General features: G+C 39.5%; 1 protein-coding gene across 1 annotated transcript in view; it reads left to right on the forward strand.

Annotated features, from left to right (window-relative positions):
- The window catches only part of LOC139735442 (WD repeat-containing protein 90-like), a 61,917-nt gene that overhangs the window by 34,784 nt on the left and 12,646 nt on the right, over positions 1 to 14,487 (forward strand). The window contains exons 21-33 of the mRNA XM_071646194.1: positions 337 to 465; positions 1,185 to 1,315; positions 1,725 to 1,756; positions 2,383 to 2,511; positions 3,145 to 3,227; positions 3,672 to 3,911; positions 4,838 to 5,015; positions 6,723 to 6,926; positions 8,230 to 8,471; positions 8,993 to 9,137; positions 10,288 to 10,408; positions 11,270 to 11,447; positions 13,472 to 13,591. Coding sequence (XP_071502295.1) covers positions 337 to 465; positions 1,185 to 1,315; positions 1,725 to 1,756; positions 2,383 to 2,511; positions 3,145 to 3,227; positions 3,672 to 3,911; positions 4,838 to 5,015; positions 6,723 to 6,926; positions 8,230 to 8,471; positions 8,993 to 9,137; positions 10,288 to 10,408; positions 11,270 to 11,447; positions 13,472 to 13,591 — 1,932 coding nt within the window. The remainder of the gene's footprint in view (positions 1 to 336; positions 466 to 1,184; positions 1,316 to 1,724; positions 1,757 to 2,382; positions 2,512 to 3,144; positions 3,228 to 3,671; positions 3,912 to 4,837; positions 5,016 to 6,722; positions 6,927 to 8,229; positions 8,472 to 8,992; positions 9,138 to 10,287; positions 10,409 to 11,269; positions 11,448 to 13,471; positions 13,592 to 14,487) is intronic.

The raw sequence follows: 14,487 nt of genomic DNA on the forward strand, positions 1-14,487 counted from the left end.
TATGCATAAAATTTGTGATACAGCAATGGACGGAGAAATCAAGAAGTGTGAGCATCAATTCACACAGTATAAGGGCATCAAGACTTAGGCCTGTTATACTGTATTATCACGCACCTTGTTCATGGACCCTGTACTGCATATCAGTACATGTGCGCGTGCACATGGTGTTCATGATGAGATCAGAGTTGATATTTTTGCATGCTGTTAACTTCATGAAAAGCATGGGACTCGCAACATATGCAAAAATATAAACCTCGCGAAATATATGGCATATACAGTAGAGAGAGGGTCTGTGTGATAGAACACAGGTTTATATGGCGTGTTTTCCTCCAACAGGTGTCCAGTATTCACAGATCTGGGCTGACAGGTATGGACGTGTGTCAAGACTGCCGTCACATGGCCACGGCAGGCGACAGGGTTATCAAGGTGTGGGACTACCACATGAGACTCGACCTCAACTTCCAGGTAACGGAATTGTCGTGTAGAGAGTATGTGCTGGCAGTGTTGTGCAGGTTCAGGGGTACAGGTCATGTCCACCTTCTCTTAATTGCCTTTGTGCATTTCTTTAGACATTTCTTTTTGACTGTTGATTGCTTTCTCATTTAATATAAACTCCTATTCATCGTTTCAATTCATGTTATAGCACCAAAGTAGATATGTCCACAATTGTCACAGTGTGGATCTTCAAGGAAAATACCTTGAAAAGGTATGTAATTTCAGTTGGTATATTCAGCAGAGTAAAAAAGCTGCTTGAGAAAGGATAAAAGTTGCAGAAGCTACAAGCATGTTCAGAATTGAACCCAGCCAGCCCAGACCATCCCCAAGCTCCTGTGAGCTCCCCTCAGCTATCCACATCTCTTTCAATCAAGTTGTTGCTTGTTATTTTGGTTTGTTCTGTCATATTTCAGACTCTTATTCATGATGGACCTAAGTCTTGGTTCTGTCATTTATATGAAAATAGACTTGTGTTTTCTATTTGCTCTTATACAGTATTATTGCATTTACTTTTGTAGCTAGTTTCTGTGTTTCAAAGTGTATTTTTATAATGTTGATATTGTTTTGTCCGATGACATCTGTTATACATGGCTGTTGTGAAAAGGGAAATACTGTAAATTTGATACAAAATTTAAAGCAGAGTTTTGACTGATCATGCAGAACTGATTTGACGTTATTCCATGATGCAGGTTTTTATCGGTCACTCCGACGTGATAAGACAAGTCCTCTTCACCCCCGATGGAATGAACCTCATCTCCGTCGGCGACGCCATCTTCATCTGGGATTTCTTTGGAGCCAATCAGGTTCCCTCATCCCTCAGGTGGGCGTGACTTAATCCAGTTCTTTGTTGAAGTCTGACAGTAATAACACTTCTTTGTTGATGCTATCATATATAGATGGAGCATTAGAGATGTTTGAATTATTTCATGTGATTGTTCAGAGACTTGTATCTATTATTTGTGGCTTGCTGTCATTTTGCATTCTACAAAACTTTTTTTTTTCCATATCAAGTAGATATTCTCAGATAAAAGAACTTACAAACAAATAAAACACTGGAATAGTTTGCAGTCTGGAGAAAATGAAACTTGATACTATAGCAGACAATGATGACATAAATTTTCACTTCATTGCTGTTCAGTGTTGCAGAAAGAAATTACCAAGTCAAATGCTTGTAATGATTGTTGTAATTTGTTATAGTAATTTTTCTTTTCTTCTTCTTCTTTTTTCAGTGAGTCTGTAGTATCAGCTCTGAAATCAACAAGTAAGTCTTCTTTTTTATTGTCAGTACATCCCATGGTTTATTTCAAATGGAGAAGAATGTATCTGTTTAGCAGTTAAGATGATGATTGGATTATTTGCGATGTACTATTGTTTGTGATGTTATAAGATGATATTAACTTCCGTGTACACATGAATCACACAATGGAGAGTGAAGTAAAAGACACAAATTATAAATGGACCCCATTACCTTAAGCAGAGAATACTGTAGACTAGTTCCAAACAGGCTGAATCATATTTTTATGATCACATTCTACGTAAATGAGCTGAGAGTTGTATTTCTGTGTATAGAATTTGTACAGAGCTATCTACTGATAAAGCAGAGGTTCTTTTGTTTGTCGATTGAATTACATCGTTAGGAACTGTTGTGGTTCAGTGGATAATACCAAGGACCATCAATCACAAGGTCCCTGGTTCAGGTCCACTAGCAGCAGCAGTTGTGCCCCTAGGCAAGGCATCTGATCCTCATTGCCCAGTCCTTCAGATAGGCATCTGTCTGGTGGTGGCTTGTTTACAAGCACTCATTTCTTTTGAAGCAACCGTATGAAACAAATCACGATTAAACTGAATTCAATTCTCTGTAAACCTCTTGATATCACTGCTTTGCAGGAGCTTCCCCAAAGCGTCCTGTCAGTTTGGATGTGAGCACCAGCCTGTCACCACGGCAACGGGTCCCTAAGCCAACCACGCCCACTCAGCTGGCAGACATCAGCAGTTTACGACATAGGGACGGTGAGAGCACCCAGCTTCACAGACTACCGCAATTGTCATGTGCACTCCAGATTTTAGACAAAGACGTTTTATCATGCCATACTTTGATGTATTAGTTTCACAGCCTGCTGGTATAGAAATTGTATCACCTGTTACTTGGGTCAGTAGTAAGGTGCAAGACACCACTCCGGTGCAAGCATACATTGTCTTTATTTTACCACGCGAAAACAGAAACAACTTGGTTCCTACCACAGAGTCCTATTTGCATGGTTTGACTGTAAACTCATTAATTAAGTGATTGAAATACATGGTTGATGGCTATGACTTATAGTTCTGAGCTTTGCTGGCTAAATACAGCAAATCAAAGGTCAAGAACTTGGTTTGAATGTGTTTCTTTCACCATTCTGTTGGGCAGTGTCAAGTAAAATTGATGCAAAGTGAATGGCAGTCGTGTAAGTGTAGATGAATATTTGAGCAGAAAAAATTTTCTCGTTATGTTTTGATATCCAGTAAATTATATTTTTTTTCTGTTGGCAAAAGTGGTCATAAAAGTGATTTTAAAAGTGATTGTTATTTCTCTGTATAATTTCTGATGTATTGCTTTGTGCAACTCTGTTCCAAGTTGAATATTTTCTATTCTATGCTCTTGTCTGTTACCAGAAGGAGTATCTGAGTCAGGAGAAGAGATTCTGATTGGTCCAGAGTTGGAGAGTAGGAGTGAAGTGTCCAGCTTGTCTGATGAGGTAGGGGAAAGAAAAAAAAATCTAAAAGATAGTTTATTTTGGCCATTAGATTAGATCAAGAAATGCAAAGTCATATTAAAGTACACTTTTGAATATCTTGTTTTTGGTTTTTTCAAAAAAAATACATTTTTGTGTTATCATTATTATTATTATTATTATTATTATTATTAGTAGTAGTAGTAGTAGTAGTAGTAGTAGTAGTAGTAGTAGTAGTAGTAGTAGTATTAGTAGTAGTATTACTATCATTGTTATTATTATTATTATCATTATTATTATTGTTATTACTATTATTATTATTACCACTATTATAAAATAGTAGTAGTAGTAGTAGTAGTAGTAGTAATCATCATCATCATCATTATCATCATCATCATCATTATGATTATTGTTGCTGTTGTTTTTATTAATATCATTATCATCAACATCATTTCCTCCCACATGAAGGGAGCAGACGCGATTCCAGAGACTCTAGGCCGAAGCCAGCGGACGCAGACCCACCGGAGACCAAGCCCGGAAGCATCTCGCCCAGGTGGGACCGGAAGAGAGGAAGACCAAACCGGGGCCCCCTCGTTGGGGGCTGCTAGGGGTTCTGGACCCCGCCCTCAGCAGCAGAGGCCTTCCCACGACAGACCCCGCTGCCGCAGCCATTTTGTCGCTCGGCCAAACTCGTCTAAACTTGCACAGGTACTTCTGTACTGAACACTTGGCTGTTACCCCTTTCAGTGCCAGGAACTTTGAATAGTGTGTACAATGCTATAGGGTTTTCAGTGCCAATTGGTGTTCAGGACACATAAAGGATTGATTATTTCTTTGTTTGATAAGTGTGTGTGTGTGTGTGTGTGTGTGTGTGTGTGTGTGTTATAATTTTAGTAAGAATGCAATTATACCGTATTTTGGGAGGAGAAATGCTGTCATTTGCAGGTAGTGTACAGGAGAAGCTATAGAAATTGTACTGATGTTTTGTGACTGCAGAAAGTCTTTCAAGATATTCAGAAAGCAAAGATCACTTCAGAGGTCACAGGACAAAACAAGAAATTGTTAATTCCTAGGATCATGACATTGATGTGCACAACCCTCTCGGTGTACGAAAGTGAAACATACAGAAAGTTCTTAATGGGGATGTTATTAATACCCAGGTGTACACAGTTTTGAAAGGACTTTGATGCTGGGAAAAAAAAAGGCCAATAAAATGTAGTAACTAACCCCTCTGCTGGGACATGATCTAAGCCACTATTAAGAGGAAACAAAAACCTGGCACTGAATACAGAGGCATAACATGCTTGCATTTAAGATCTACCATAGGCAGGGCTCATCATTAGTCGTGACCTAGTTGCCCGGGGCCACTAAAAATATGTGTCAGGCCATCAAATTTATATTTTGGTGGTCCAATAGGGCAACTAAGATTCAAAATAAATTTGTACTTTTGCTATTATTTCAGACCACTATATATGTTTTTTTGACCACCAAAAATTCAAATCTATGGATTTCTGTGGCTCGAACTGGCCGCGAGATAGAAAAAGTTAGTGTCGAATCCTGCTGTAGGTATCCATGCGTATGAATGTTGCTCACAAAGTCGTATCTGCTTTTCCAATTCTCTCTGATGCATCCAGCGGCGGTACATAGCTCCAGCTGACCAGGCGGGCCTGAGGCTGAAGCGGGTTCTGGGCTACAACGGCAACGGGCGGGGCAACGTGATCTGGCACCCAGACTCCGGTCTCTTTGCCTACACCTGTGGCTCCATCCTCGTCTTAGAGGACCTGGATACCAGTAGCCAGACTCATCTCCTGGGTAAGAGGAAGATACTGCTAATCTCTCCCCCGTCTAAGGCTCTCGTTTTCATTCATGTGTTCAGTTCTCCACGTACTACTATATACGTCATATATTTAGCGAGTCTAATTTTTGTGTGTGTGAATAGGGACTTCCTGACGATGCTTAGATTTCACGAGTGGTTGAATTTGCGATTGTGGAGTACAGGGCTCTTCAGAAATAAAAGTTGTGTACTATGACCAAAATCATTTTACACCCGTGATCTTAAAATACTCGAAAACAACTCTATGTCCTGGCAAATTGCATCAGCCAGACAATTTTCTTGGTAAAACCTTTAGATACATTATTTGTACATTACAAGCAAATTTCAAGGTGTTGAAGATGAATTTTGATACCTTCTGAGAACTGCGTTTTACCTTTAAGATTTTGATATTCCATGACGGCACTGAAATACATGTGCAATTGTTGTTTAAGTCTGACCTCACAGAAGCAGCTCTGTGCAAAACTGCTCCACAGTCTGTGGTTTAAATGCAGATGGGATCTGTAAAGTAAGTCTCAAGTTTGGATTATTAAGTGGTCATTAAACTTCCTGTGAACTTTATGTTTTTGGTTTCATATCTATTCACAACAGTTGTGAGGTATATTAATTTTGACCTAGAGTAATCAGTTTCCATATAGAGACAGACAACAGTGATCAGTTACTGATACTGTAATCAAGGTCATTAGCATCTATATCATTGCTACGCACACTTATGCTACTACAAATGCTACTGATGATAATTATGGTAGTTAATGTTATGAATGAATAATAGCTGTAGATATTGATTAGATAAATTTTTGATCATCACTTAATACTGTGAGCATTTTGATGATTGTCATCATTGTGATCATTACCATTACCACTAGTACTACAATCATTACAACTACTACTACCACCAGTGGTAAAACATGCATCCTTATGTCAGAGCTTGACACTAACTTTTTTCTCTGATGGCCCGTGCAGGCCACTATAACCTTTAAAGGGACTGTACAGTACTGGTTGAGGTGGCGATTCAGGTTTATAACATTCCTAAGTGAGATAATGAGACACCTCTTATGAAATATGAAAGAGCATGTAATTTTAAGAAGGATTCAATGTTTATTTGATGAAAATTGGTTTTCAAATGCTGAGATATCCAAAAAAAGTGATAATAATAAAAGGCGACAGGCCACACCTTTTATTAGGATCTCTTTGTTTCACCTTGTTTTTGAATATCTCAGTCATTTCAAAACTGATTTTCGTCAAAAAAACTTTTGATTCCCCTTAGAATTGTATGCTCTTTGACATCTCATAGAGTGGTTTCTGAATATCTCACAAAATGTTAAAAGCTAAATCCGTATTTCAACCAGAACTGTACACACCCTTTAAATCTGAAATTTTGATGGCCCAAAATAAAGCAAACGCAACATGTCATTATGAATCTTAGTTGCCTGATTGGCCCCCAATATGTAGCCATTTTAAAAATCTGATAGCTCAACATCAATTTTAAGGGGCCCCGGGCTGCTGGGCTACTGCTAATGTTGTACCTTGCCAATATAAATAGCAAATCCTGCATCATTTTTTTTTTTCTCAAATAATGACCATTGGTTACATTGAGACCATGGCAACAGTGCCTAAAATGCAGATGATGGGAATCTAAATTCTATCATTGTTGTCCCCCACCCTCCTTTTCCCGGCTTGGGTCATAGGTCATGTGGAGGAGATCTCCACCCTGGCCCTGCAGCACGATGCCCAGGTCCTGGCCTCGGCCTCTGGGTCCAGCGGCCTCGCCTCCAGCCAGATCTGCCTGTGGGACCTGCAGGGGGGTATCTGCCTCAAGACACTGTCCTACCACGAGCACGGCATCGTGGCGATGGAGTTCTCGCGGGACGACAGGTTCCTTGTGTCAGTTGGTATGTTCTCAGGCTTCTTCTTTCCTCCAAGACAATGTTTAATTTAAAAAAAAATCTGTACCTTGGCTTTTGGTGTACTGAAAGATTAGACTTACCTGTCCTTGCGGAGAAACTGATGATTGTCTGTCATTGGAGTTTAGAAATAAAGCAGAGATCTTGCCCATAATTGTCTGAAATTTTGTTTTTTACCATGAGCTGTGTCTCTTGACAGGAACAGGATGATGTGAATAAAATGTTGATGCCATGAGGAATATTCCTTCCAATTACCAGGTACATAGGGTAAGGTGTACGTTGCCAGTGAAAATGACTGTGTGGATGCATTCACGATAAATATGCATCAATTTCACTTTCAGTTTTATTATGCTCCAACATCTTACTCTAATATCTCATCGATGAATAGATGTGTTTTACACTCCTCTCAGGTGAGTGGGAATGAAGTCCTGCCGGATTTGTCTTTGTAATTTATTTCCTCAAAACCAGATGATAACGTATGAACTGTTGGCTATATAGCAGGATATGAAATACATCTCATTTTTCCACTCCACATCGCTCTGCTGTGTATGATGACCTTGACAAGCCTGGAAGTAGGGGGAAAGTTTGATAGAAGAATGATTTTCATGTTTCATTTGCCAGACTCGGAGGTTGTGCCATGTAAAGATGAAGTATTCCACACAATTCCTACACTCTAAAGCAAAAGTATGTACCGTACAACAGTCTAGAGCATTCAGAAGTGTAGGCTTCGATGGTAAAATGAAATGGTGTTTTAAATATCAGACATAAACAAACAAACAAACGTAAACTAACCTACAAAACAAACAAAACAAAACCATAAAGTTCAGTGAACTTGACTTACTTGACTGGTGTCAGGTAGTATTCCTGAGATCCTCGTCCCTCCAGGACTCTCTGTTCTCCATTATACTCGCTGTGTCCTGCATGTCCAGGGTCCATTTCATGAAGTTTCTCACAAGTGTATTTTATGAGCAAAAAATCTCTCATAAGACTTTCATGAAATGGACCCCTAAAGTCCAGGTTCTGCCCCAAATGTATCTGCATAATGTTTGTTATGGCCCTCCCCACCTAGCTATCCCATGTAGTGGTTCTCATAATAAAACTGAATGCAATGCTAGCTCAGGATGTCGTTGGGCTTGCCCAGCAAGCCTTAGCTTCCTCTGGGCTATTTTGGAACTGGTTTATAGTAAATTCCCAGAAACTTTTGAATTGGTGATCCTCATCGTGTGCTGATTGATGTTAAGAACCATATTGAACTATTGTTTTTTTCATTAAACATATTTTTCAAAATCAGGTGACTTCCGGGACTGCAGTGTGGTGGTATGGAGCACCCAGGACTATGTCCTGTTGGCGGCGTCGAGGACGGCGCTGCCGGTGCACCAGCTGCTGTGGGACCCCTACACCGCCAACGAGTTTGCGACGGTGGGAGAAGCGGGCACCATGCTGTTCTGGCTGCTGGACGAGAGCCAGGGGAAGGTCGCCCTCAATGTCCACGAGGCGGCCGTTCCCCAGGACCTGATGGATCAGAGGAGCATGGTATGTCTCTCTCACTCTATCTATCTCTCTTTCTATCTATCTATCCATCTATCCATCTATTCATCTGTCCATCTATATATCTGTCTATCTATCTATCTATCTATCTATCTATCTATCTATCTATTTATCTATCTATCTATCTATCTATCTATCTCTCTAATAGTTTGAAGGCTGGTCATTACCACTGACTACATTAATACTCGTAATGACTATAATGATTGTAAGAACAGTCAAAGCAGTCGCAATAATGATGCTGTAATCACTGCCATATCATGATAACAGGAGCAATAGTGATAAGGATGGTAATAATGATATTGTTGATGATGATAATGATAAAACAATGTAGTAGCTCTAAAATTGCTACTGCTGCTACTACACTGTACTACAAATAAAATTGATTATGAAGACAATGATAGTAATGGTAATGATGAAATGATATTGATCAGTTTAGTGTAAACTTGATTATGATGATAATTCATTGATTGATTGGTTTGTGCTTTTGTGTTTCTTCCCAACTGTAGATTCTTGGAGACGTTGCCTTTACCACCCTAGCTTATGGGGGTGATAGCGTGCTGTATGTGGGCAGCACCACGGGGGTTCTGTCGGCCTGGGACACACGGCACAACTCCTGCTTCCTACACTGGGACGCTGACACGGGAGAGATAGGTGAGTGAGGAGTGATGTGAGGGCAATCCAACGAAATATGATCTTTCTTTGTCTTATCTTTTTCATCTTATCCTTATCTTTTCATCTTCAAGTGCACCTCAAGCATTTCATTTGATGGATTTGACGCATTATTAAGTGGAACTATTGTTATTATTATGATATGAAGTGTCATCCCTGTGTTATTGCCTCACAGGGCACCCATGTATTTGTCTGTTATTTGCCGTACTTGGTTTTTTTTAATCCTTGTACAGTTTTCATTTTATGCAAGCACAAAAACAAGAACAAAGAAGAATTTTGAACTGTCTTGAGGCAAGTTAGATAAGGCCGTTTACATATGTAAAATGGCAACAGTCCCACACAAAGGTTTTGGTGTGGTCGTACAATGAGTTTAATGCATTGCCTATTTTATAATATCCTGGCAGTTTATTTCTGGATGTGTGTTGTGATTAGCAAAAGAAAGGGCATCAGCAGACGTGCTGATCTGTAGTGTAGACAAACCATCAAAAAGGTTGAATTGTGGAATAAGTGAAGTATTTTCCCTGTAATATACCACAAAGGCCTCATCCAAAATTTCATGATGAGCTTTTTAGCTAGCTTATCAGTGCTAGAACATCTTACCATCAGCTCTAGGCTGTAGAAGTAGTACTCTAGTGTGGATTTTGCAAGCAAGATGTGACCATACTTGGTATCTCATTAAACAGTGAGATGGGATAGACCAGGATTGAATCGCTAGGCAGATCTTCTTGTTGAAGATTAGGCTCACATCTCTTGTTTCAAAAGACTCAAGTGTTTTTATGCTATTGCTCTTCTTGAAAGACATATGACTGTAATTGTGAAAGATTCACTTTGGACAGTATTTCCTTAAAGAAGAAATAAAAGTGGTTGACTAGATATGCAACTACTTAACTGATGTGAATGAAATATTGCTGTGTGCTGCATGAATAAGCTTGTATTAGGACCATCTTTCGTCAACAATGTTTTTTGTATTTGGACCATTTTTCATCAACAAGGTTTTGTATAAGCATAAAAATTGATTTTGATAGTTATTTTTATTCTTATGATGCCTGTTATGGCAATCACAGCTCTTTTGTATATCCAGCATTTACATACCGGTAAATGAAACTTCGTCTTTGATTTTTATCGACACAAGTGGTCATCGTCAGCAAGTTTGGCAGCAGCCGGCTGATCACTGGAGGGGCCTCAAGTCAGCTGCGCCTCTGGTCAGTCCATGGGATGGGGGAGCTGAGACTGACCGCTGGATACAGCAGCAGGTAAAGAGATAGAGAAAAAAAGTCCAATACTTTCATAATATCGTTGATGTCCATTACAGCATAGTGGACAGAAGTAGTGGGGCATTAATCTCAAAGGGGGTTGGTTTGTCTGTGGGGAGAATGTGTGTTAAGATGGGATTACAATTTGTTGTTGTAGTTTTTTCTGTGTCTGTGACATTGATAATGATAAATGCGACCTTTCAATATCTTAAAAAAAAAAATATTGATGATTCTTTTGTCGGGTTTGATTTACAACTGACTGACAATCGGTGTTTATTTGTGTCAATGAAGGCCAATTTGTAAATCATTTGATAACTTTATTGTACATCAGTTAGGAAATAAAAGTTGTAAGGGCCAGTGTCTTCGTTAAAAAAAAATAATGAGATTTACATATATATATATATATATATATATAGATTAAGCAAATGTAAAAACAAAAAAGTGTATCAAAGATTAGTGCCTAGATGCAACGTCTCATAGATATCCTGTATTCAATGTCTCACTATCATAATTGAGTCTCTCTGACTTGGTATTAGTGATTTGAAAGTGTATCGCAGGCTGTGTTTGAACCTTTTGCTGGTCTGATCTGAAAGTCAACAGTTTGATACTCATCTCAGATTTTGACTAGAGTGCAGGCAGAAAGGGCTTCCGATTGTATCGTAGTAGCCTTGCCAGGAAAACAACAACAAAATATGAAGAAAAATGAAATGAAAATCAACAGAGAAAATATGAGAAAAACAAAGTGGGCTTAAACTAGCAAAGACATCCTCGATTAAACTCTGTTGCTTGTTAATACTTGGTATTCACTCTTGATGGAACCTAAGAATCTTGCTAATTCTGCTACACTGGTTTTACCACTAGTGGCGCGGGCAATGGTCTGACCATGGAGGATGAAATGACCCTGGATGGTGCAATAACCTCAGCCCAGTTTGACCACACCATGGACGTAGGGGTGGTGGCCACTGTGGAGGGGACGTTGTGGTACGTCAACTGGGTGGACAGGACATCAGTGAGACTGGTGTCATCCCACACTTCAGTGGTAAGTGCATGCAGAGTGGTGATCAGTTTTACGTCAACTCACATTTTATGCTGATATTTCTGTGGGGGGGGGGGGGGGGGGGGGGGGGGTGGGGGGTTACTCTGTAAAGAAAATGTGTCATTTGACAGATAATTGTAAGAAAAACAAAAATCAAACAAATAACGAGTGTGCAGAACATGTGTGACTAAACTAGAATGATGATTCATATTAGAATCACAAATTCAAATTCCACTCCAGAGATGTATTGTAGTGAAGTGAACTCACTCAAATCATGATTAGGATTCATGTGTGTATGGCATGACCATTTAAAACATGATTTGGGAGGTGGAGCTTACGTGACTTTCCAACAACTTCCACTGATTATACCATTCGCCACACACGTATCAATAGCTCATACTGGGAGTTAATGCGTAGCTACAGTGTGGTGAGACAAATTTCATAGCTTGTGCTAAACAGGCAGGTTTTGATTGACATGGTACAAAGGATTAGGCTGCTTCTCCTCTCGATAATTCACATTCATATCATGGGTTCTTAGGTACCATGTGCGTGGTCTGATCACTCTTCTAACAAATTATGATCATCACTCTCATCATCATTGCAATAATGATTCTCCTCTCGTATGTAACCACTCTTTTTTATCTAAATCCTAACAATGGTCATTTACTTTTCTCACAGCACATTCTTGTCACATGAGCTCAGAAAACGAAAAGGAATAGAGTACCGGAATGTGATGTCATAGCCATCCATCGCCATGGAAACTGGTTCTAAACAACCTCGCGTAGCCCAAATATCTGTGAACAATATGGTTGCTAACCATGCTCGTATGTGGTTCCAACCCACTGCCCTAAGCCTTGTGCTAGGGTACTGGTATTTTGTGTGGAACCAGAACTAAGCTTTAACAAAAGACTGTGACATCATTACTTGGGTTCTCTATAACAGCATCAGGAGAGTTTCCTTCACGCAATCAAAATGTCTCCCAGTGGCAGTGTGTTGTCAGTGGAATCGAAATGAATCATATATACAAACAGAACACTATTTATCATTTGATTTCTATAAATAGTATATATCACCATAATCGTATTCTGTGATATCTTGGATACCATTCACTATTTATACCCCCGCCAAACGAAGTTTGAAGGGGGTATATAGGAATCAGCGGACGGTCGGTCGGGCGGTCGGTCCATTGCAAATCTTGCGTCGCAAACTACTTCCTCAGTTTTCAACCGATTCCCATAAAACTTGGCACAGATGTGTGCCTTGGGTTGTAGATGTGCAAGACGTATTTTTTGACAGTACCCAAAAGTACGTTGCCATGGTAACGGCATATTATGGGCAAAAATGGGTACAAATCTTGCGTTGCGAACTCCTCCCACAGTTTTTGATCAATTTTTATGAAATTAGGTACAGATGTTCATCTGAATATGTTAATGTGCAAGACATATTTCCGCAGTGGCAAAAAGTGCATTGCCATGGTAACGGCATGTTATTGGTAAAATATAGGGCAAAATGCTTCATGGCAAAACTGCTTCATCAGTGTTCTTCCAATTCTCATGGAATTCATATTGAATGTTTGTCTTAGGATATAGGTCAGCATGACACATTTCTTGACAGTGACAAAAAGTATGTTGCCATGGTAACAGCTCACATATTATGAGCCAAAATGATGGAAAATTTTGTGTTGCAAACTACTTCCTCAGTTTTTGCCCAATTTCCATGAAACTTGGTACAGATGTGTGCCTTTGGTTGTAGATGTGCAAGACGCATTTTTCGACAGTACCCGAAAGTACGTTGCCATGGTAACGGCATATTAATGGCAGAAGATCAAGGAAAGATCTTGCTGATTTAACTACTTCCTCAGTTTTTTGACCAAAGCTTATGAAATGTTGTTTTGACCAAAGCTTATGAAATGTTGTTTGGCGGGGGTATAACCAGTCGCTGTAGCGACATTTCTAGTTATCATTTGATTTCTATAAATAGTATATATCACCGTAATCATTTTCTGTGATATCTTGGATACCATTCAGGTAAATGACATCGCGTTTGACGCCGGCGACCTATTTGCTACCTGTTGCCGTGACGGCAGTCTAAACATCTACTCCTTGGCTGACATGGAGCGCACCATACAGTTTCAGGTTCTTGACCAGGTGAGTTGGGAAATGTGTTGAAGTGTGCCACAAGAAGCAGATGGACACCTGCTATTACATTTAGATAATAGTGATAATAGTGACAAAAACAAGTAATAGCAATAATGATAGTAATAAAGGTGTAATGATGATAGTAGTGAATATGAATATGACAATGCCAAATTGGGCCTAATTTTTCTCATTTTCGTCTATTTCTTGAAAGTACGTGGTCAGATTTTTCACCAAACTTTTGCAGGCACTATCACTAGGGTGACAGACTCATTGTACAAGTGGACTCATTACCCCCCCCCCCCCCCCCCCCCCCCCCCCCCCGAACCACCAAATTAGAGAATCTCAGCAAAAAAATAAAGAGTTTAAAAAAATCTTGTAAACCAGAGATACTCTGAGTAAATACATTAATGAAAAACAATATGTTTTCAAACTTATTTATTGTAGATATGGGGTGGCCCCATTGGGGTCAGAAACAAATTGAAGGCCAGTTTTTACATTTGATCCTCTTCTTGAAAATGCATGGTCAAACTTTCCACATACTTGGCAGATATTTTTGCCAGTGTGATAGAATATACAAATGAACACCATGCCCCCTGGAGGCCCTCAAAGCTGCTTCCCAAGTTCTGTATGTTCTAAGATAATAGTCTTAATAGTCTGCAAGAATGCATGGAAGATGAACTTGTGATACTCAGGTGAGTGCTAGACCCCTGGGTTTCTTGTTTGTTTGTTTGTTTGATTGTTTGTTTATTTTTCCACATGAGAAATGATCATCTAATTTCTTTCTTTACTCACTTTTTAGCTGCCAGGACCCAGTTGAAGCTCTGATGAAAGTGATGTTGGCAATTGTACCTTACCATGCTTCTTCTTGTTGTTTTGGCCATGGTGTCCTCTATATATATAAGTTG

The sequence above is a fragment of the Diadema antillarum genome, unplaced genomic scaffold (assembly GCF_040938485.1).
Source record: "Diadema antillarum isolate AM-2024a unplaced genomic scaffold, OU_Dant_1.0 seq00000578_RagTag, whole genome shotgun sequence".
Taxonomy (NCBI): Eukaryota; Metazoa; Echinodermata; class Echinoidea; order Diadematoida; family Diadematidae; genus Diadema; species Diadema antillarum.